The sequence below is a fragment of the Triticum urartu genome, chromosome 7A (genome assembly GCF_056163025.1).
Source record: "Triticum urartu cultivar PI428250 chromosome 7A, HENAU_Tu73, whole genome shotgun sequence".
Lineage (NCBI taxonomy): Eukaryota > Viridiplantae > Streptophyta > Magnoliopsida > Poales > Poaceae > Triticum > Triticum urartu.
In genome coordinates this window covers 158,727,985-158,750,502 of record NC_141879.1, presented here as the reverse complement: position 1 = coordinate 158,750,502, position 22,518 = coordinate 158,727,985, and the positions used below count along the sequence as shown (strand labels likewise).

At 47.9% G+C, this 22,518-nt stretch overlaps 1 protein-coding gene across 1 annotated transcript; it reads right to left on the bottom strand.

Annotated features, from left to right (window-relative positions):
• Positions 1-707: 707 nt before the first annotated feature.
• LOC147958736 (uncharacterized) lies at positions 708-2,429 on the bottom strand. Its single transcript, XM_087536999.1, has one exon. The coding sequence runs from the start codon at positions 2,101-2,103 to the stop codon at positions 736-738; it is 1,368 nt and encodes a 455-aa protein (XP_087393125.1). The 5' UTR covers positions 2,104-2,429; the 3' UTR covers positions 708-735.
• Between the last annotated feature and the right edge of the window lie 20,089 nt (positions 2,430-22,518).

The following is a 22,518-nucleotide window of genomic DNA, read 5'->3' as shown; positions in this document are numbered from 1 at the left end:
CGTATCTATTATAAAGATTTACTGAAAGTACAAATCACCTCAAATATAATAGAAAGTACATTGAGATCCGTGGACAACCGAACGACCACTGGCACCGCCTGAACGAGCTGCCGACATGTCACTGTCACCGCTCTAATACCGAAGCCGGCCTGACCTTGTCGATGACAACCGGTAAGTCTTCGTTTATATGCCCCTAAGGACCAGCGTTCAGGAGCCGCAGTAGTAGCCATTGAACCCTTGAATCGATCTGAAGAATCTGGCATCAAATCTCACCATTGCATACGCACGACGAGAAACCATAACCTCGCCGCTTTGAGTAGCTGGCAGGAATCTATGCCGAAGCTCCGTCTAGTCTGTCCCGACGAACAAACTTAAAGATAATCAGAGCCCTGAAGACAGACTCGAAGAAGAAGCGTCTCCATCTGTCCAAGCGCCGTCCTTACGAGAACCAAAATTCTATCTATCTAAGCCGAGGCACCAGGAATACCCTCCTGCCAGCAGAGGGGAGGAGACTCCACGCACGCGCCGGCGAAGATCGAAGGCAAGAAGGATTTTCCTGGTCGTGCGAGAGGGGGGAAAGAAAAAGCTACCTCCGGTTGAGTCTTTTCTGACGCGCTGTTCCTCCCATTTTGTTTAACTCTGTACCATTTTTTGGATGAACACGTCGGTATTAGCTAGAGAGAAGGCACACTAACAACAACAAAAAATCCAAGCAATTAAAACAGAGTGGTTCCATTAACAGATTGGACATCTCAGTAGCCCGTTCTCGTTGCAGTCCGGGCACCGCCTGAACGCCCCGGCGCCGTCCTCGTCCTCGACGAACAACTTGCAGCTGCCGGAGCAGACGTCGCACGGCACGAACCGCGCGCCCCCGCACCCGCCGCACGGCTCCGCGGCGAAGCCCCCCGGCCCATCTTTCCCGCCTCCGGCGGCGCCCGGCGCCGGCTCACAGGCCTCGAGGGCCTCCGCCAGCTCCCCGGACTCGTGCATGCGGCGCACCTCCTCGGCGCCGCCCAGGTGCCAGCCGTCGACGAACACCTGCGGCAGCACGCCGGTGCCTGTGGCGGGGGCGCCTGCGCCGAGCGCGTCGCGCAGCTCCTCCTTGTACCCCGCGTGCATCGACAGGTCCCGCTCGTCCACGTGCACGCCGTAGCTGGACAGGATCGTGCTCGCCGCCCAGCAGTCCTCGTACGTCTGCCGGATGCCGCGGAGGCTCGTCAGGTAGACGACCACCCGCCTCGCGCTCTCCGGCGGGGGCGGTGGCGGCGGGGGATTCTTTTGTGACCTGCTGTCGATCCTTCCCTGGAGCACGTCCAGCCGCGCACGCACTACGCCGGCGAACACCTGAATTTCCTCCTTCTTGACGATGGCTCCTCCGTCGCTCGCGACGTCGTCGAACACCTGGATTTCCTCCTTGACAACGGCTCCTCCGTCGCTCACGACGTCGGCGAACACCTGGATTTCCTCATTCTTGACGACGGCCCCTCCGTCGCTCGCGACGTCGGCGAACACCTCGATTTCGTCCTTCTTGACGACGGCCCCTCCGTCGCTCGCGACGTCGGCTTCCGGCGGAGGAGGCGACAGCTCGGCGAGCGCCTCCCGGAACGCCGACAGGACGTCGGGGTCGAACTCCGGCGATCCGGGCGCCGACTCCACCTGCCCGTCCACGCAGTCATCGTATTCCTCCTCCTCCTCGTCCTCCGCGCCGTCGTCGTCGAGCCCGTCCATGAGCTCCCACACGTTGATCTCCTCGGGGGCACGCGCGGGCGTCTTGGTGGGCGTCCTTGGGGGCGCCAGCCTCTGCCGCTTCACCGGCTGGCCAGGCTCCACCTTGGGCGACGCCGGGAACCACCCGGCGAAGGACCGGCACCTCCCCGCCGCGCCCTCCTTCCCGGACCTCGCCGCCGTCGCCCCCGCCACCGCCCCCTCCCCTCCTGCGAAAGAAACCGCCGCGGCCGTGGCGCGGTCGAGGCTGAGCGTGCCGAGCGTGGACGACCGGAGCGCGACGGAGTGGCGCGCCACGAGCCCCGACGCGCACTTCCGCGCATCCAGCGCGCCGCCCCCGCCGCCATGCAGCGCGTGCTTGGACCCCTTGCACCCCATCCGCCACCGCCGTCGCCAAGAGAACCTCCCCTGCGGCCAGAGCAAAACCTCCGTCCGCCACTCAGCGATCGGTGGAACGAACGAGGAGGACTGGGCAGCGGGCCCGGCCCAGGTTCGCCTCCGAGCCGAACCGTTCAAACGGTAGGGAGGAACCGTTCGCTGCCGGCGCGCGCAGGGTGGGAGGGGAGGGGAGAGGAGAGGAAAGGCTGCGCGGCGCACGCAACGGGGCCGGCGAGACCGGTGGTCATATGAAAGGGGGGCGGATCGCGGGTACGAACGGGACGGGAGCCCGTGCGGGTTGAAAGTTGGAGCCGGATGGATCGCGGCCGTCCGTGTGTCCGCTCGTGCGTTTATCGCAGGGGCCGGTACGTACCGCGTCCTCGGCCTGCCCCGTGCGTGGCTGTGGAATTCTCGATTCTCGGCCGGGGCCGGGTCGGGTCGGGTGGACGCCTCCTCCTCCTCGGTGTAACACCGTGCGTACGCACGGCGTCCGCAGTCACTGCCGGTTCGAAGTGGGCGACGAATTCTTGCACCCGGTTGATGGGTTCGCGCGTACCCGTAACACCCAACACCCAACAGCCGCAATGGTTACAGCTCGCGTCTCGACGGTAAGGAACCTGATACTAGTCGATGGGATGACTCTGCGATCGGGGACTAGTGTATCCAGGGTGTACTACGTCCGTCCTGGATTACAGTTAACCAAGCCAAAGCGCTTTGTTAATTGGTATTAGATCTAGCGGATGTGACATCTGACAACGTGTTGCTAGCTAGCTTCTTCGATACGTCCCGGCATCAGGCATCCAAGCTCGGCCCGAAGCAGGCAAAAGTCACGGCCAAGCCTTTAATCCAAAACCAACAAAACCCGACAGGGACGCTCCCATAGAGTTCTATGTAGCCCGAGCTTTGTGCAACACTTCCTTTGTCTAAAGCCAGATGCCACTCAGAGCTTTGGCCCGTTTCGCTTCGAACGCATCGACGACAGCTCGACCGGGGGTGCTACGCCGCGAGCCAGCAGCCAGCTTTTACGTACGGCCTACTGCTACTAATCTTTGGTTCCTTCTCCAAACGAAAGGATCGGCACAACACGAGTAGATAAGCCTGTGTTATGTCTGTTCATTTGAGAGAGATCGATCGGGTGATCGACCTGGTTCATGCATGGTTGCGATCAACCTGCGGGTGGTCTAGTCAGCCGGTGACGAGTCCACCTCTCTGACTCGCTTTCTTTTTTTCCTTTTTCTCATAGACTCGTCGCTTTGCTTGGCTTGGTGACTTGCACATCTTATGTTAATGATGCCCTCCCCAGTGCTTGTTTACTTGACGCTCACAATCTAAGATCGGGAGTGTTGCGGCTTTCGAACGAAAGATAAGAGGGAGGTACGTCATACGTCAACGCGTGTGTATAAACTTGTATTCGTATACACGACTCTTCGAGACTAGGACCGTCTCTCGATGAGGTTCGTCGAGGCGGGGAGTTGGTGGTGGCGCACCACGGCGATCGGTTCCGACCGACCGGCAGGTCCGGCCGGCTAAAATACATACGGGGTTTGGGTTCGGCGAGTGCGCGGTTGGTTCGGCTCATGCGGCTCTCAATTGCTGCGCATTGCATGCCCCCTCTTCTTTTTTCTTTTGCTGGACCGTCTCAACCGACGACGGTGCGACGGGGGGACGCACGACACAGCATGGCTCGTCAGGTTCTGGGAGTCTTTGCTGGTATGCACGGTTAAAGATGCACTTATGAAAAAAAATACTATAGTACATCAGACGGGGAACTGTAATGATATTTTGACCGTGCTTCTATATGAGCAACAACGTCACTAGTATATTGAGCCGCGGTAGCTAGATGCAGCCAACTGACTTTAGCTTTTGCGTCAGCCGATTTTGAGAAGGGCAAAAAAGTTCGCCGGAGGGAAAGAAGGAGCTCACCGGACGGAAGGAAGTAGAAGGAAGGAGCTCATCGGAGGGCTACCCCATCATCTATCTTAGGGTGGGTGGTGGGGAGCGGCAATACAGCGGTGGTAAAAGTTCGCCAGGGAAAAATCTCCTTCTATGCCGGGGCTAGAGGGATGGCGGGGGGGGGGGGGGGGGGGGGGGGACACGGTAGCACGGCAATAGGCCGCGGTTGGGGAGGGGGAGGGCGGTGCATGCGACGAGGTTGCGCGGGAGCACGGACGATGGAAGCAGGCTGCTAGGCCGGCGGCGGCGGGGCGAAAGCAGGCTGGAGAAGATGATCTGGCCGTCCATTTTACATCTGACGGCTTTGAAAGGCCCAAATTCGCTTTTCAGGCGACTTGCATCTAGACATTCTCATATTGAACATGGGGAAGATGAGTGTTGACGTATAATGTGCTGTCTAGTCTCTTCCATCAGATCGGTTTGTTGGTTGCATTGGCTAGATCATGCACTTCTACATGGTATCAGAGGCAAGAGGTCTTAAGTTAATACCCGGCTGACGTAATTAAATTGTAGCCCACTTTCGGTCCACGTTTAGGCCTAAGGGAGCCACACGTGAGGGAGAGTGTTGACGTATAATGTGCTGCCTAGTCTCTTTCATTAGATCGGTCTTTTGCTTGCATTGGCTAGAGCATGCACTTCTATAATGAGGAGGCTACACCCCTAAAGGCTCCAACAACATGTATGAAAATGATTTCGCCTCTTGCTCGCTCCCCAACCTTGGACAGGGACACGACTACATTCACTTTAATCCAGCCGTCTTCAGGTCGTTGCCATCTCTCCGTCTCCATCCATTTTGACTGTTGCACCTTTGGTGGATGCATAGACTGCCATTCGTGCAAGTGTACCACCACCGAACGTGCAATTTCACTTTGAATTCCGGACCTCAACATCCTGCTGCCATGGTGTTTCAGCAATCCTCTTATCCTCCCTAGTCTTGTTTCTGGCTACGGCAGTGGGCCGCGGTAGCACGGCAGCGAGGGGGAGGGGGGAGGGGGCGGTAGCACGGCAGTGGGCCGCGGTTGGGGAGGGGGAAGGCGGTGCGTGCGGTGAGGTTGCGCGGGAGCACAGGCGACCGCGGGCGACGGAAGCAGGCGGCTAGGCCGGCGGCGGCGGGGCGGAAGCAGGCTAAGGAAGAGGAAAGTGGGAGGCTGGAGAAGATGATCTGGCCGTCCATTTTACATCTGACGGCTTTGAAAGGCCCAAATTCCCTTTTCCGGCGACTTGCATCTAGACATTCCCATATTAAACACATTGGCAAATCGGTAGCAAAGGCTTTTGGACACATAAATACTATACTTTTTTCAACACTAAACATTATACTTCTGATCTGGTCTGATGCAGGGTCGGGCCGGCAAAATTCGGGAGGATGTGCGAAACTAAAGAATGGGGCCATATCTCACTAAAAGAAATGAACTATCGAGCGATTATGATGTACGTATGTGATATAATTTCTTAAATAACAATTTGATATATAAATAAGAAAATAGGAATTAGGATAACTGGACTAGAATTATGTTTACAAGTCAGCGGAATTCCTCTCTAACTCTCACTGAACCCGAGATCTCTAGAGGAATATGTAAGTGCATCTAGTGCCCCTTAGTGATTTTAGTGTATTGAAGACTTATAAGTTAAAGGACTAATGCGTTTGTGAGTGTACACAGGTCTATAAGTCTATGAAGAGTTTGATATTTATAGAGAAAGTTGACCCCTAAAAACGAAGTTCTTCAACTGAAGACTTTGGATCTCTGAAGACTTTCTGAAGACTTTAAAAGTGAAGAAATTGGTGTGACCGTGAAGACTTGGTATTCATTCGAGGAACATGAAGCGTGAAGATTTTTGTTTTCGTAGTTTCATTTTCTCTTTCTTGAGTCATAGGAAACGCCGTACTGTTAAAGGGGGTCGAGGAAATACTAAGAAAAAATTTCCATGTGATGCTCAACTCAAAATCCTACACCTACCAATCCCTTCGAGTGAAGCCATTGGAAATCTCATACAGTCCAGTCAATTTCTTCAGTGACAGAGATGAAGTTCTTCTGGTTTCTGAGGAATTTGTCCTGATCGAGGAGTTAGGAATTCGCCAGTGCGGATTACCAACACAGTGAGGAACTTGATAGCCCTGAGGATTTTGCTACTCAAAATTCCGCCCGTTGCTGTGCTATGCGCCAGTTGTCCCAAAATATCTATCCACCTAACAGTCATATCATTGAAGGGCATTTATGTCTTATCATGTCGGGCTGCTCCCTAGGCTATAAATAGCCGCCCCCTACAACCACTAGCTGGTTGGCTGCTCCGAGAGAAACTGACACTTGTCATTTGAGAGCAACCCATCCTCTGAGGACTTTGTGAAGGAAATATGCCCTAGAGGCAATAATAAAGTTATTATTTATTTCCTTATAATCATGATAAATGTTTATTATTCATGCTAGAATTGTATTAACCGGAAACATAATACATGTGTGAATACATAGACAAACAAAGTGTCACTAGTATGCCTCTACTTGACTAGCTCGTTAATCAAAGATGGTTATGTTTCCTAACCATGAACAATGAGTTGTTATTTGATTAACGGGATCACATCATTAAGAGAATGATCTGATTGACATGACCCATTCCATTAGCTTAGCACCCGATCGTTTAGTATGTTGCTATTGCTTTCTTCATGACTTATACATGTTCCTATAACTATGAGATTATGCAACTCCCGTTTACCGGAGGAACATTTTGGGTACTACCAAACGTCACAACGTAACTGGGTGATTATAAAGGAGTATTACAGGTGTCTCCAAAGGTACATGTTGGGTTGGCGTATTTCGAGATTAGGTTTTGTCACTCCGATTGATGGAGAGGTATCTCTGGGCCCTCTCGGTAATGCACATCACTTAAGCCTTGCAAGCCTTGCAACTAAATGAGTTAGTTGCGGGATGATGTATTACAGAACGAGTAAAGAGACTTGCCGGCAACGAGATTGAACTAGGTATTGGAATACCGACGATCGAATCTCGGGCAAGTAACATACCGATGACAAAGGGAACGACGTATGTTGTTATGCGGTCTGACCGATAAAGATCTTCGTAGAATATGTAGGAGCCAATATGGGCATCCATGTCCCACTATTGGTTATTGACCGGAGACGTGTCTCGGTCATGTCTACATTGTTCTCGAACCCGTAGGGTCCGCACGCTTAAGGTTACGATGACAGTTATATTATGAGTTTATACATTTTGATGTACCGAAGTTTGTTCGGAGTCCCGGATGTGATCACGGACATGACGAGGAGTCTCGAAATGGTCGAGACATAAAGATTTATATATTGGAAGCCTATGCTTGGATACCGGAAGTGTTCCGGGTGAAATCGGGATTTTACCGGAGTACCGGGAGGTTACCGGAACCCCCCGGGAGCTAAATGGGCCATGATGGGCCTTAGTGGAAAAGAGAAGAGGCAGCCCTACATGGGCCGCGCGCCCCTGCCCTCCCTTGGTCCGAATAGGACAAGGAGAGGGGGCCGTCCCCTCTCTCTCTTTTCCCCCCCTCCGCGAATCCTATTCCAACTAGGATTGGGGGGGAATCCTACTCCCAGAGGGAGTAGGACTCTCCTGGCGCGCCCTCCTTGGCCGGCCAGCCTCCCCCTTTAGTCCTTTATATACGGAGGCAGGGGCACCCCAGAAACACACAAGTTGATCCACGTGATCTTTTCCTTAGCCGTGTGCGGCGCCCCAGCCACCATAGTCCTCGATAATATTGTAGCGGAGTTTAGGCGAAGCCCTGCTGCTGTAGTACATCAAGATCGTCACCATGCCGTCGTCCTGACGGAACTCTTCCCCGACACTTTGCTGGACCGGAGTTCGGGGATCGTCATCGAGCTGAACGTGTGCTAGAACTCGGAGGTGCCGTAGTTTCGGTGCTTGATCGGTCGGATCGTGAAGACGTACGACTACATCAACCAAACGCTTCCGTTGTCGATCTACTAGGTATGTAGATCACACTCCCCCTCTCGTTGCTATGCATCACATGATCTTGCGTGTGCGTAGGAAATTTTTTGAAATTGCTACGTTCCCCAACAGTGGCATCCGAGCCTAGGTTTTATATGTTGATGTTATATGCACGAGTAGAACACAAGTGAGTTGTGGGCGATATAAGTCATACTGCTTACCAGCATGTCATACTTTGGTTCGGCGGTATTGTTGGATGAAGTGGCCCAGACCGACATTACGCGTACGCTTACGCGAGACCGGTTCTCCCGACGTGCTTTGCACAGAGGTGGCTTGTGGGTGACAGTTTCTCCAACTTTAGTTGAACTGAGTGTGGCTACGCCCGGTCCTTGTGAAGGTTAAAACAGCACCAAGTTGACAAACTATCGTTGTGGTTTTGATGCGTAGGTAAGATTGGTTCTTGCTTAAGCCCGTAGCAGCCACGTAAAACTTGCAACAACAAAGTAGAGGACGTCTAACTTGTTTTTGCAGGGCATGTTGTGATGTGATATGGTCAAGACATGATGTTGATTTTATTGTATGAGATGATCATGTTTTGTAACCGAGTTATCGGCAACTGGCAGGAGCCATATGGTTGTCGCTTTATTGTATGCAATGCAATCGCGATGTAATTCTTTACTTTATCACTAAACGGTAGCAATAGTCGTGGAAGCACAAGCTTGGCGAGACGACAACGATGCTACGATGGAGATCAAGGTGTCACGCCAGTGATGATGGTGATCACAACGGTGCTTCGGAGATGGAGATCACAAGCACAAGATGATGATGGCCATATCATATCACTTATATTGATTGCATGTGATGTTTATCTTTTATGCATCTTATCTTGCTTTGATTGACGGTAGCATTATAAGATGATCTCTCACTAATTATCAAGAAGTGTTCTCCCTGAGTATGCACCGTTGCGAAAGTTCTTCGTGCTGAGACACCACGTGATGATCGGGTGTGATAGGTTCTACGTTCAAATACAACGGGTGCAAAACAGTTGCACACGCGGAATACTCAGGTTATACTTGACGAGCCAAGCATATACAGATATGGCCTCGGAACACGGAGACCGAAAGGTCGAGCATGAATCATATAGTAGATATGATCAACATAATGATGTTCACCAATGAAACTACTCCATCTCACGTGATGATCGGACATGGTTTAGTTGATTTGGATCACGTAATCACTTAGAGGATTAGAGGGATGTCTATCTAAGTGGGAGTTCTTTAAGTAAATTAACTGAACTTAAATTTATCATGAAACTTAGTACCTGATAAGTATCTTGCTCGTTTATGCTTGTTTGTAGATAGATGGCTCGTGCTGTTGTTCCGTTGAATTTTAATGCGTTCCTTGAGAAAGAAAAGTTGAAAGATGATGGTAGCAATTACACGGACTGGGTCCATAACTTGAGGATTATCCTCATTGCTGCACAGAAGAATTACGTCCTGGAAGCACCGCTGGGTGCCAGGCCTACTGCAGGAGCAACGCCGGATGTTATGAACGTCTGGCAGAGCAAAGCTGATGACTACTCGATAGTTCAGTGTGCCATGCTTTACGGCTTAGAATCGGGACTTCAACGACGTTTTGAACGTCATGGAGCATATGAGATGTTCCAGGAGTTGAAGTTAATATTTCAAGCAAATGCCCGGATTGAGAGATATGAAGTCTCCAATAAGTTCTATAGCTGCAAGATGGAGGAGAACAGTTCTGTTAGTGAGCATATATTCAAAATGTCTGGGTATAATAATCACTTGATTCAATTGGGAGTTAATCTTCCAGATGATTGCGTCATTGACAGAATTCTCCAATCACTGCCACCAAGCTACAAGAGCTTCGTGATGAACTATAATTCTCCAATCCCAAGCTCTTCGCGATGCTGAAAGCTGCGGAGGTAGAAATCAAGAAGGAGCATCAAGTGTTGATGGTCAACAAGACCACTAGTTTCAAGAAAAAGGGCAAAGGAAAGAAGAAGGGGAACTTCAAAAAGAACGACAAGCAAGTTGCTACTCAAGAGAAGAAACCCAAACCTAGACCTAAGCCTGAAACTGAGTGCTTCTATTGCAAGCAGACTGGTCACTGGAAGCGGAACTGCCCCAAGTATTTGGCGGATAAGAAGGATGGCAAGGTGAACAAAGGTATATGTGATATACATGTTATTGATGTGTACCTTAATAATGCTCGCAGTAGCACCTAGGTATTTGATACTGGTTCTGTTGCTAATATTTGCAACTCGAAACAGGGACTACGGATCAAGCGAAGATTGGTTAAGGACGAGGTGACGATGCGCGTGGGAAACGGTTCCAAAGTCGATGTGATCGCAGTCGGCACGCTACCTCTACATCTACCTTCGGGATTAATATTAGACCTAAATAATTGTTATTTGGTGCCAGCGTTAAGCATGAACATTATATCTGGATCTTGTTTGATGCGAGACGGTTATTCATTTAAATCAGAGAATAATGGTTGTTCTATTTATATGAGTAATATATTTTATGGTCATGCACCCTTGAAGAGTGGTCTATTCTTGTTGAATCTCGATAGTAGTAACACACATATTCATAATGTTGAAGCCAAAAGATGCAGAGTTGATAATGATAGTGCAACTTATTTGTGGCACTGCCGTTTAGGTCATATCGGTGTAAAGCGCATGAAGAAACTCCATACTGATGGACTTTTGGAACCACTTGATTATGAATCACTTGGTACTTGCGAACCGTGCCTCATGGGCAAGATGACCAAAACGCCGTTCTCCGGTACTATGGAGAGAGCAACAGATTTGTTGGAAATCATACATACAGATGTATGTGGTCCGATGAATATTGAGGCTCGTGGCGGATATCGTTATTTTCTCACCTTCACAGATGATTTGAGCAGATATGGGTATATCTACTTAATGAAACATAAGTCTGAAACATTTGAAAAGTTCAAAGAATTTCAGAGTGAAGTTGAAAATCATCGTAACAAGAAAATAAAGTTTCTACGATCTGATCATGGAGGAGAATATTTGAGTTACGAGTTGTTGGGGAACGTAGCAGAAAACAAAAAATTTACTATGGTTTCACCAAGATCCATCTATGAGTTCATCTAGCAGCGAGTGATTGGATGCATCTACATACCTTTGTAGATCGCGAGCGGAAGCGTTCAAAGAACGGGGTTGATGTAGTCGAACACGACGTGATCCAAATCACCGATGACCAAGTGCCGAACGGACGGCACCTCCGCGTTCAACACACGTACGGAACGGATGACGTCTCCTCCTTTCTTGATCCAGCAAGGGGGAAGGAGATGTTGATGAAGATCCAGCAGCACGACGGCGTGGTGGTGGATGCAGGGCGTCACAGTAGCAGGGCTTCGCCGTGTACTACGAGGGAGAGATGTAACAGGAGAGAGGGAAGCACCAAAGGCTGAGGTATCAAGTCCTCCCTCTCCTCAACTATATATAGGAGGGCTAAGGGGGGGTGCGCCAGCCTAGGAGATCCAATCTCCTAGGTGCGGCAGCCAAGGGGAGGTTTCCCTCCCCCCCAAGGCACCTAGAGGTGCCTTCCACCATTTGGACTCTTCCCTTAAGTGGAACCCTAGGCGCATGGGCTTTTGGGGCTGGTGCCCTTGGCCCATCTAGGCCAAGGCACACCCCCTACTGCCCATGTGGCCCCCCTGGACAGGTGGCCCCACCCGGTGGGCCCCCGGGACCCCCTCCGGTGGTCCCGGTACAATACCGATAACCCCGAAACTTGTCCCGATGGCCGAAACAGCACTTCCTATATATAATTCTTTACCTCCGGACCATTCCGGAACTCCTCGTGACGTCCGGGATCTCATCCGGGACTCCGAACAACATTCGGGTTACTGCATATACATATCTTCACAACCCTAGCGTCACCGAACCTTAAGTGTGTAGACCCTACGGGTTCGGGAGACATGCAGACATGACCGGGACGACTCTCCGGTCAATAACCAACAGTGGGATCTGGATACCCATGTTGGCTCCCACATGCTCCACGATGATCTCATCGGATGAACCACGATGTCGAGGATTAAACAACCCCGTATACAATTCCCTTTGTCAATCGGTATGTTACTTGCCCGAGACTCGATCGTCGGTATCCCAATACCTTGTTCAGTCTCGTTACCGGCAAGTCACTTTACTCGTACCGTAATGCATGATCCCGTGATCAACCACTTGGTCACCTTGAGCTCATAATGATGATGCATTACCGAGTGGGCCCAGTGATACCTCTCCGTTATATGGAGTGACAAATCCCAGTCTCGATCCGTGTCAACCCAACAGACACTTTTGGAAATACCTGTAGTGCACCTTTATAGTCACCCAGTTACGTTGTGACGTTTGATACACCCAAAGCACTCTTACGGTATCCGGGAGTTACACGATCTCATGGTCAAAGGAAAAAATACTTGACATTGGAAAAGCTCTAGCAAACGAACTACACGATCTTGTGCTATGCTTAGGATTAGGTCTTGTCCATCACATCATTCTCCTAATGATGTGATCCCGTTATCAATGACATCCAATGTCCATAGCCAGGAAACCATGACTATCTGTTGATCAACGAGCTAGTCAACTAGAGGCTTACTAGGGACATATTATGGTCTATGTATTCACACGTGTATTACGATTTCCGGATAATACAGTTATAGCATGAATAAAGACAATTATCATGAACAAAGAAATATAATAATAATACTTTTATTATTGCCTCTAGGGCATATTTCCAACAGTCTCCCACTTGCACTAGAGTCAATAATCTAGTTACATTGTGATGAATCGAACACCCATGGAATTCTGGTGTTGATCATGTTTTGCCCTAGGGAGAGGTTTAGTCAACGGATCTGCTATATTCAGGTCCGTATGTACTTTACAAATCTCTATGTCTCCATCTTGAACATTTTCACGAATGGAGTTGAAGCGACGCTTGATGTGCCTTGTCTTCTTGTGAAACCTGGGCTCCTTGGCAAGTGCAATAGCTCCAGTGTTGTCACAAAAGAGTTTGATTGGCCCCGACGCATTGGGTATGACTCCTAGGTCGGTGATGAACTCCTTCACCCATATTGCTTCATGTGCTGCCTCCGAGGCTGCCATGTACTCCGCTTCACATGTAGATCCCGCCACGACGCTCTGCTTGCAGCTGCACCAGCTCACTGCTCCACCATTCAATATATACACGTATCCGGTTTGTGACTTAGAGTCATCCAGATCTGTGTCGAAGCTAGCGTCGACGTAACCCTTTACGACGAGCTCTTCGTCACCTCCATAAACGAGAAATATTTCCTTAGTCCTTTTCAGGTACTTCAGGATATTCTTGACCGCTGTCCAGTGTTCCTTGCCGGGATTACTTTGGTACTTTCCTACCAAACTTACGGCAAGGTTTACATCAGGTCTGGTACACAGCATGGCATACATAATAGAACCTATGGCTGAGGCATAGGGGATGACACTCATCTCTTCTATATCTTCTGCCGTGGTCGGGCATTGAGCCGAGCTCAATTTCATACCTTGCAAAACAGGCAAGAACCCTTTCTTGGACTGATCCATTTTGAACTTCTTCAAAATCTTATCAAGGTATGTGCTTTGTGAAAGACCTATGAGGCGTCTTGATCTATCCCTATAGATCTTGATGCCTAATATATAAGCAGCTTCTCCAAGGTCCTTCATTGAAAAACTCTTATTCAAGTAGGCCTTGATGCTGTCCAAGAGTTCTATATCATTTCCCATCAAAAGTATGCCATCTACATATAGTATGAGGAATGCTACAGAGCTCCCACTCACTTTCTTGTAAACGCAGGCTTCTCCATAAGTCTGCGTAAACCCAAACGCTTTGATCATCTCATCAAAGCGAATGTTCCAACTCCGAGATGCTTGCACCAGCCCATAAATCGAGCGTTGGAGCTTGCACACCTTGTCAGCATTCTTAGGATCGACAAAACCTTCCGGCTGCATCATATACAATTCTTCCTTAAGGAAACCATTAAGGAATGCCGTTTTGACGTCCATTTGCCATATTTCATAATCGTAGAATGCGGAAATTGCTAACATGATTTGGACGGACTTTAGCTTTGCTACCGGTGAGAAAGTCTCATCGTAGTCAACCCCTTGAACTTGTCGATAACCCTTAGCGACAAGCCGAGCTTTATAGATGGTCACATTACCATCCACGTCTGTCTTCTTCTTAAAGATCCATTTATTTTCTATGGCTCGCCGTTCAACGGGCAAGTCAGTCAAAGTCCATACTTCGTTTTCATACATGGATCCTATCTCGGATTTCATGGCTTCTAGCCATTTGTCGGAATCTGGGCCCGCCATCGCTTCTTCATAGTTCGAAGGTTCACCGTTGTCTAACAACATGATTTCCAAGACAGGGTTGCCGTACCACTCTGGTGCGTCACGTGTCCTTGTGGACCTTCAAATCTCAGTAGGAGCTTGATCAGAAGTATCTTGATCATCATCAATAACTTCCTCTCTAGTCGGTGCAGGCGCCTCAGGAACATTTTCTTGAGTTGCGTCATTTTCTGGTTCAAGAGGTAATACTTCATCAAGTTCTACTTTCCTCCCACTTACTTTTTTCGAGAGAAACTCTTTCTCTAGAAAGATTCCGTTCTTGGCAACAAAGATCTTGCCTTCGGATCTTAGGTAGAAGGTATACCCAATAGTTTCTTTAGGGTATCCTATGAAGACGCATTTTTCCGACTTGGGTTCGAGCTTTTCAGGTTGAAGTTTCTTGACATAAGCATCGCATCCCCAAACTTTTAGAAACGACAGCTTAGGTTTCTTCCCAAACCATAATTCATACGGTGTCGTCTCAACGGATTTCGACGGAGCCCTATTTAAAGTGAATGCGGCAGTCTCTAAAGCATAGCCCCAAAAAGATAGCGGTAAATCGGTAAGAGACATCATAGATCGTACCATATCTAATAGAGTGCGATTACGATGTTCGGACACATCATTACGCTGAGGTGTTCCAGGCGGCGTGAGTTGTGAAACTATTCCACATTTTCTTAAGTGTGTGCCAAATTCGTGACTCAAGTATTCTCCTCCACGATCTGATTGTAGAAACTTGATTTTCCTGTCACGTTGATTCTCAACCTCACTCTGAAATTCCTTGACTTTTTCAAAGGTTTCAGACTTGTGTTTCATTAAGTAGACATACCCATATCTACTCAAGTCATCAGTGAGGGTGAGAACATAACGATAGCCACCACGAGCCTCAACACTCATTGGACCGCACACATCAGTATGTATGATTTCCAATAAGTTGGTTGCTCGCTCCATTTTTCCTGAGAACGGAGTCTTGGTCATTTTTCCCATGAGGCATGGTTCGCACGTGTCAAATGATTCATAATCAAGAGACTCTAAAAGTCCATCTGCATGGAGCTTCTTCATGCGTTTGACACCTATGTGACCAAGGCGGCAGTGCCACAAGTATGTGGGACTATCATTATCAACCTTACATCTTTTGGTACTCACACTATGAATATGTGTAGTAATACGCTCGAGATTCATTAAGAATAAACCATTGACTATCGGAGCATGACCATAAAACATATCTCTCATATAATAGAACAACCATTATTCTCGGATTTAAATGAGTAGCCATCTCGTATTAAACGAGATCCTGATACAATGTTCATGCTCAAACATGGCACTAAATAACAATTATTGAGGTTTATAACTAATCTCGTAGGTAAATGTAGAGGTAGCGTGCCGACGGCGATCACATCGACCTTGGAACCATTCCCGACGCGCATCGTCACCTCGTCCTTCGCCAGTCTCCGTTTATTCCGCAGCTCCTGTTGTGAGTTACAAATATGAGCAACGACACCGGTATCAAATACCCAGGAGTTACTACGAGCACTGGTAAGGTACACATCAATTACATGTATATCAAATATACCTTTGGTATTGCCGGCCTTCTTGTCCGCTAAGTATTTGGGGCAGTTCCGCTTCCAGTGACCCTTCCCTTTGCAATAAAAGCACTCTGTCTCAGGCTTGGGTCCATTCTTTGACTTCTTCCCGACAGCTTGCTTGCCGGGCGCAGCAACTTCCTTGCCGTCCTTCTTGAAGTTCTTTTTACCCTTGCCCTTCTTGAACTTAGTGGTTTTATTCATCATCAACACTTGATGTTCCTTCTTGACTTCTACCTCTGCTGATTTCAGCATAGCAAATACTTCAGGAATGGTCTTTACCATCCCCTGCATATTGAAGTTCATCACAAAGCTCTTGTAGCTTGGTGGAAGCGACTAGAGGATTCTGTCAATGACCGCGTCATCCGGGAGATTAACTCCCAGCTGAGTCAAGCGGTTATGTAACCCAGACATAGTGAGTATGTGCTCACTGACAGAACTATTTTCCTCCATCTTACAGCTGAAGAACTTATCGGAGACTTCATATCTCTCGATCCGGGCATGAGCTTGAAAAACCATTTTCAGCTCTTCGAACATCTCATATGCTCCATGTCTCTCAAAACGCTTTTGGAGCCCCGGCTCTAAGCTGTAAAGCATGCCGCACTGAACGAGGGAGTAGTCATGAGTACGTGTCTGCCAAGCGTTCATAGCGTCTTGGTTCTATGGGACGGGTGGATCACCTAGCGGTGCTTGTAGGACATAATCTTTCTTGGCAGCTATGAGGATGATCCTCAGGTTCCGGACCCAGTCCGTATAGTTGCTGCCATCGTCTTTCAGCTTGGTTTTCTCTAGGAACGCGTTGAAATTGAATACAACGTTGGCCATTTGATCTACAAGACATATTGTAAAGATTTTAGACTAAGTTCATGATAATTAAGTTCATCTAATCAAATTATTAATGAACTCCCACTCAGATTAGACATCCCTCTAGTCATCTAAGTATTACATGATCCGAGTTAACTAGACCGTGTCCGATCATCACGTGAGACGGACTAGTCAACGTCGGTGAACATCTTCATGTTGATCGTATCTTCTATACGACTCATGCTCGACCTTTCGGTCTTCTGTGTTCCGAGGCCATGTCTGTACATGCTAGGCTCGTCAAGTTAACCCTAAGTGTTTTGCATGTGTAAAACTGTCTTACACCCGTTGTATGTGAACGTAAGGATCTATCACACCCGATCATCACGGCGTGCTTCGAAACGACGAACTGTAGCAACGGTGCACAGTTAGGGGAGAACACTTCTTGAAATTGTTGTAAGGGATCATCTTATTTACTACCGCCGTTCTAAGTAGACAAGATGCAAAACATGATAAACATCACATGCAATCAAATAATAATAGTGTCATGATATGGCCAATATCACATAGCTCCTTTGATCTCCATCTTGGGGCTCCATGATCATCCTGTCACCATCATACTCATCGACATGTAAGTTGTGATTCTTTGTACAATAGCATGAACATCTCATACATCACATATAGATCATTCATCATTCATCACAACTTTGGCCATATCATATCACAAAGCACTTGCTGGAAAAACAAGTTAGACGTCCTCTAATTGTTGTTGCAGGTTTTACGTGGCTGAAGTAGGGTTCTAACAAGAACGTTTTCTTACCTACGTGAAAGCCACAACGTGATTTGTCAACTTCTATTTACCCTTCATAAGGACCCTGTTCATCGAATCTGCTCCAACTAAAGTAGGAGAGACAGACACCCGCCAGCCACCTTATGCAACTTGTGCATGTTAGTCGGTGGAACCGGTCTCACGTATGCATACGTGTAAGGTTGGTCCGGGCCGCTTCATCCCACAATACCGTTGAAGCAAGATAAGACTAGTAGCGGCAAGAAAATTGACAACATCTACGCCCACAACAAATTGTGTTCTACTCGCGCAAGAGAACTACGCATAGACCTAGCTCATGATGCCACTATTGGGGAACGTAGCAGAAAACAAAAATTTTCCTACGGTTTCACCAAGATCCATCTATGAGTTCATCTAGCAGCGAGTGGTTGGATGCATCTACATACCTTTGTAGATCGCGAGCGGAAGCGTTCAAAGAACGGGGTTGATGTAGTCGAACACGACGTGATCCAAATCACCGATGACCAAGTGCCGAACCGACGGCACCTCCGCGTTCAACACACGTACGGAACGGATGACGTCTCCTCCTTTCTTGATCCAGCAAGGGGGAAGGAGATGTTGATGAAGATCCAGCGGCACGACGGCGTGGTGGTGGATGCAGGGCGTCACAGTAGCAGGGCTTCGCCGTGTACTACGAGGGAGAGATGTAACAGGGGAGAGGGAAGCACCAAAGGCTGAGGTATCAAGTCCTCCCTCTCCTCAACTATATATAGGAGGGCCAAGGGGGGGGGTGCGCCAGCCTAGGAGATCCAATCTCCTAGGTGCGGCAGCCAAGGGAGGTTTCCCTCCCCCCCAAGGCACCTAGAGGTGCCTTCCACCATTGGGACTCTTCCCTTAAGTGGAACCCTAGGCGCATGGGCTTTTGGGGCTGGTGCCCTTGGCCCATCTAGGCCAAGGCGCACCCCCTACAGCCCATGTGGCCCCCCGGGACAGGTGGCCCCACCCAGTGGGCCCCCGGGACCCCCTCCGGTGGTCCCGGTACAATACCGATAACCCCGAAACTTGTCCCGATGGCCGAAACAGCACTTCCTATATATAATTCTTTACCTCCGGACCATTCCGGAACTCCTCATGACGTCCGGGATCTCATCCGGGACTCCGAACAACATTCGGGTTACTGCATATACATATCTTCACAACCCTAGCGTCACCGAACCTTAAGTGTGTAGACCCTACGGGTTCGGGAGACATGCAGACATGACCGGGACGACTCTCCGGTCAATAACCAACAGCGGGATCTGGATACCCATGTTGGCTCCCACATGCTCCACGATGATCTCATCGGATGAACCACGATGTCGAGGATTAAACAACCCCGTATACAATTCCCTTTGTCAATCGGTATGTTACTTGCCCGAGACTCGATCGTCGGTATCCCAATACCTTGTTCAGTCTCGTTACCGGCAAGTCACTTTACTCGTACCGTAATGCATGATCCCGTGATCAACCACTTGGTCACCTTGAGCTCATAATGATGATGCATTACCGAGTGGGCCCAGTGATACCTCTCCGTTATATGGAGTGACAAATCCCAGTCTCGATCCGTGTCAACCCAACAGACACTTTCGGAAATACCTGTAGTGCACCTTTATAGTCACCCAGTTACGTTGTGACGTTTGATACACCCAAAGCACTCTTACGGTATCCGGGAGTTACACGATCTCATGGTCAAAGGAAAAAATACTTGACATTGGAAAAGCTCTAGCAAACGAACTACACGATCTTGTGCTATGCTTAGGATTAGGTCTTGTCCATCACATCATTCTCCTAATGATGTGATCCCGTTATCAATGACATCCAATGTCCATAGCCAGGAAACCATGACTATCTGTTGATCAACGAGCTAGTCAACTAGAGGCTTACTAGGGACATATTATGGTCTATGTATTCACACGTGTATTACGATTTCCGGATAATACAGTTATAGCATGAATAAAGACAATTATCATGAAAAAAGTTATAGCATGAGTTTGGTGTACATTTGAAAAATTGTGGAATAGTTTCGCAACTCACGCCACCCGGAACATCACAGCGTAATGGTGTGTCCGAACGTCGTAATCGTACTTTACTAGATATGGTGCGATCTATGATGTCTCTTACTGATTTACCGCTATCGTTTTGGGGGTACGCTCTAGAGACGGCCACATTCACGTTAAATAGGGCACCGTCAAAATCCGTTGAGACGACGCCTTATGAACTGTGGTTTGGCAAAAAACCAAAGTTATCGTTTCTAAAAGTTTGGGGCTGCGATGCTTATGTGAAAAAGCTTCAACCTGATAAGCTCGAACCCAAATCGGAGAAATGTGTCTTCATAGGATATCCAAAGGAAACTATTGGATACACCTTCTATCACAGATCCGAAGGCAAGACTTTTGTTGCTAAATTCGGAAACTTTCTGGAGAAGGAGTTTCTCTCGAAAGAAGTGAGTGGGAGGAAAGTAGAACTTGACGAGGTAACTGTACCTGCTCACTTATTGGAAAGTAGTGCATCACAGAAAACTGTTTCTGTGACACCTATACCAGTTGGTGAGAAAGCTAATGATAATGATCATGAAACTTCAGAACAAGATACTACTGAACCTCGTAGATCAATCAGAGTAAGATCCACGCCAGAGTGGTACGGTAATCCTGTTCTGGAAGTCATGCTACTAGATCATGATGAACCTACGAACTATGAAAAAGCGATGGTGAGCCCAGATTCCGCAAAGTGGCTTGAAGCCATGAAATCTGAGATGGGATCCATGTATGAGAACAAAGTATGGACTTTGGTTGACTTGCCCGATGATCGGCAAGCAATTGAGAATAAATGGATCTTCAAGAAGAAGACTGACGCTGACGGTAATATTACTGTCTACAAAGCTCGACTTGTCGCAAAAGGTTTTCGGCAAGTTCAAGGGATTGACTACGATGAGACCTTCTCACCCGTAGCGATGCTTAAGTCTGTCCGAATCATGTTAGCAATTGCCGCATTTTATGATTATGAAATTTGGCAGATGGATGTCAAAACTGCATTCCTGAATGGATTTCTGGAAGAAGAGTTGTATATGATGCAACCAGAAGGTTTTGTCGATCCAAAGGGAGCTAACAAAGTGTGCAAGCTCCAGCGATCCATTTATGGACTGGTGCAAGCCTCTCGGAGTTGGAATAAACGTTTTGATAGTGTGATCAAAGCATTTGGTTTTATACAGACTTTTGGAGAAGCCTGTATTTACAAGAAAGTGAGTGGGAGCTCTGTAGCATTTCTGATATTATATGTGGATGACATATTACTAATTGGAAATGATGTAGAATTTCTGGATAGCATAAAGGGATACTTGAATAAAAGTTTTTCAATGAAAGACCTCGGTGAAGCTGCTTACATATTAGGCATTAAGATCTATAGAGATAGATCAAGACGCTTAATTGGACTTTCACAAACCACATACCTTGACAAAGTTTTGAAGAAGTTCAAAATGGATCAAGCAAAGAAAGGGTTCTTGCCTGTGTTACAAGATGTGAAGTTGAGTAAGACTCAATGCCCGACCACTGCAGAAGATAGAGAGAATATGAAAGATGTTCCCTATGCATCAGCCATAGGATCTATCATGTATGCAATGCTGTGTACCAGACCTGATGAATGCCTTGCTATAAGTCTAGCAGGGAGGTACCAAAGTAATCCAGGAGTGGATCACTGGACAGCGGTCAAGAACATCCTGAAATACCTGAAAAGGACTAAGGATATGTTTCTCGTATATGGAGGTGACAAAGAGCTCATCGTAAAAGGTTACGTTGATGCAAGCTTTGACACTGATCCGGACGATTCTAAATCGCAAACCGGATACGTGTTTACATTAAACGGTGGGGCTGTAAGTTGGTGCAGTTCCAAACAAAGCGTTGTAGCGGGATCTACATGTGAAGCGGAGTACATAGCTGCTTCGGAAGCAACAAATGAAGGAGTCTGGATGAAGGAGTTCATATCCGATCTAGGTGTCATACCTAGTGCATCGGGTCCAATGAAAATCTTTTGTGACAATACTGGTGCAATTGCCTTGGCAAAGGAATCCAGATTTCACAAGAGAACCAAGCACATCAAGAGACGCTTCAATTCCATCCGGGATCTAGTCCAGGTGGGAGACATAGAGATTTGCAAGATACATACGGATCTGAATATTGCAGACCCGTTGACTAAGCCTCTTCCACGAGCAAAACATGATCAGCACCAAGGCTCCATGGGTGTTAGAATCATTACTGTGTAATCTAGATTATTGACTCTAGTGCAAGTGGGAGACTGAAGGAAATATGCCCTAGAGGCAATAATAAAGTTATTATTTATTTCCTTATAATCATGATAAATGTTTATTATTCATGCTAGAATTGTATTAACCGGAAACATAATACATGTGTGAATACATAGACAAACAAAGTGTCACTAGTATGCCTCTACTTGACTAGCTCGTTAATCAAAGATGGTTATGTTTCCTAACCATGAACAATGAGTTGTTATTTGATTAATGGGATCACATCATTAAGAGAATGATCTGATTGACATGACCCATTCCATTAGCTTAGCACCTGATCGTTTAGTATGTTGCTATTGCTTTCTTCATGACTTATACATGTTCCTATAACTATGAGATTATGCAACTCCCGTTTACCGGAGGAACACTCTGGGTACTACCAAATGTCACAACGTAACTGGGTGATTATAAAGGAGTATTACAGGTGTCTCCAAAGGTACATGTTGGGTTGGCGTATTTTGAGATTAGGTTTTGTCACTCCGATTGACGGAGAGGTATCTCTGGGCCCTCTCGGTAATGCACATCACTTAAGCCTTGCAAGCATTGCAACTAAATGAGTTAGTTGCGGGATGATGTATTACAGAACAAGTAAATAGACTTGCCGGCAACGAGATTGAACTAGGTATTGGAATACCGACGAT

Bases quoted from the DNA above. Each gene is read 5' to 3' on its own strand.
- LOC147958736 (XM_087536999.1), bottom strand. From the start codon at position 2,103: ATGGGGTGCAAGGGGTCCAAGCACGCGCTGCATGGCGGCGGGGGCGGC.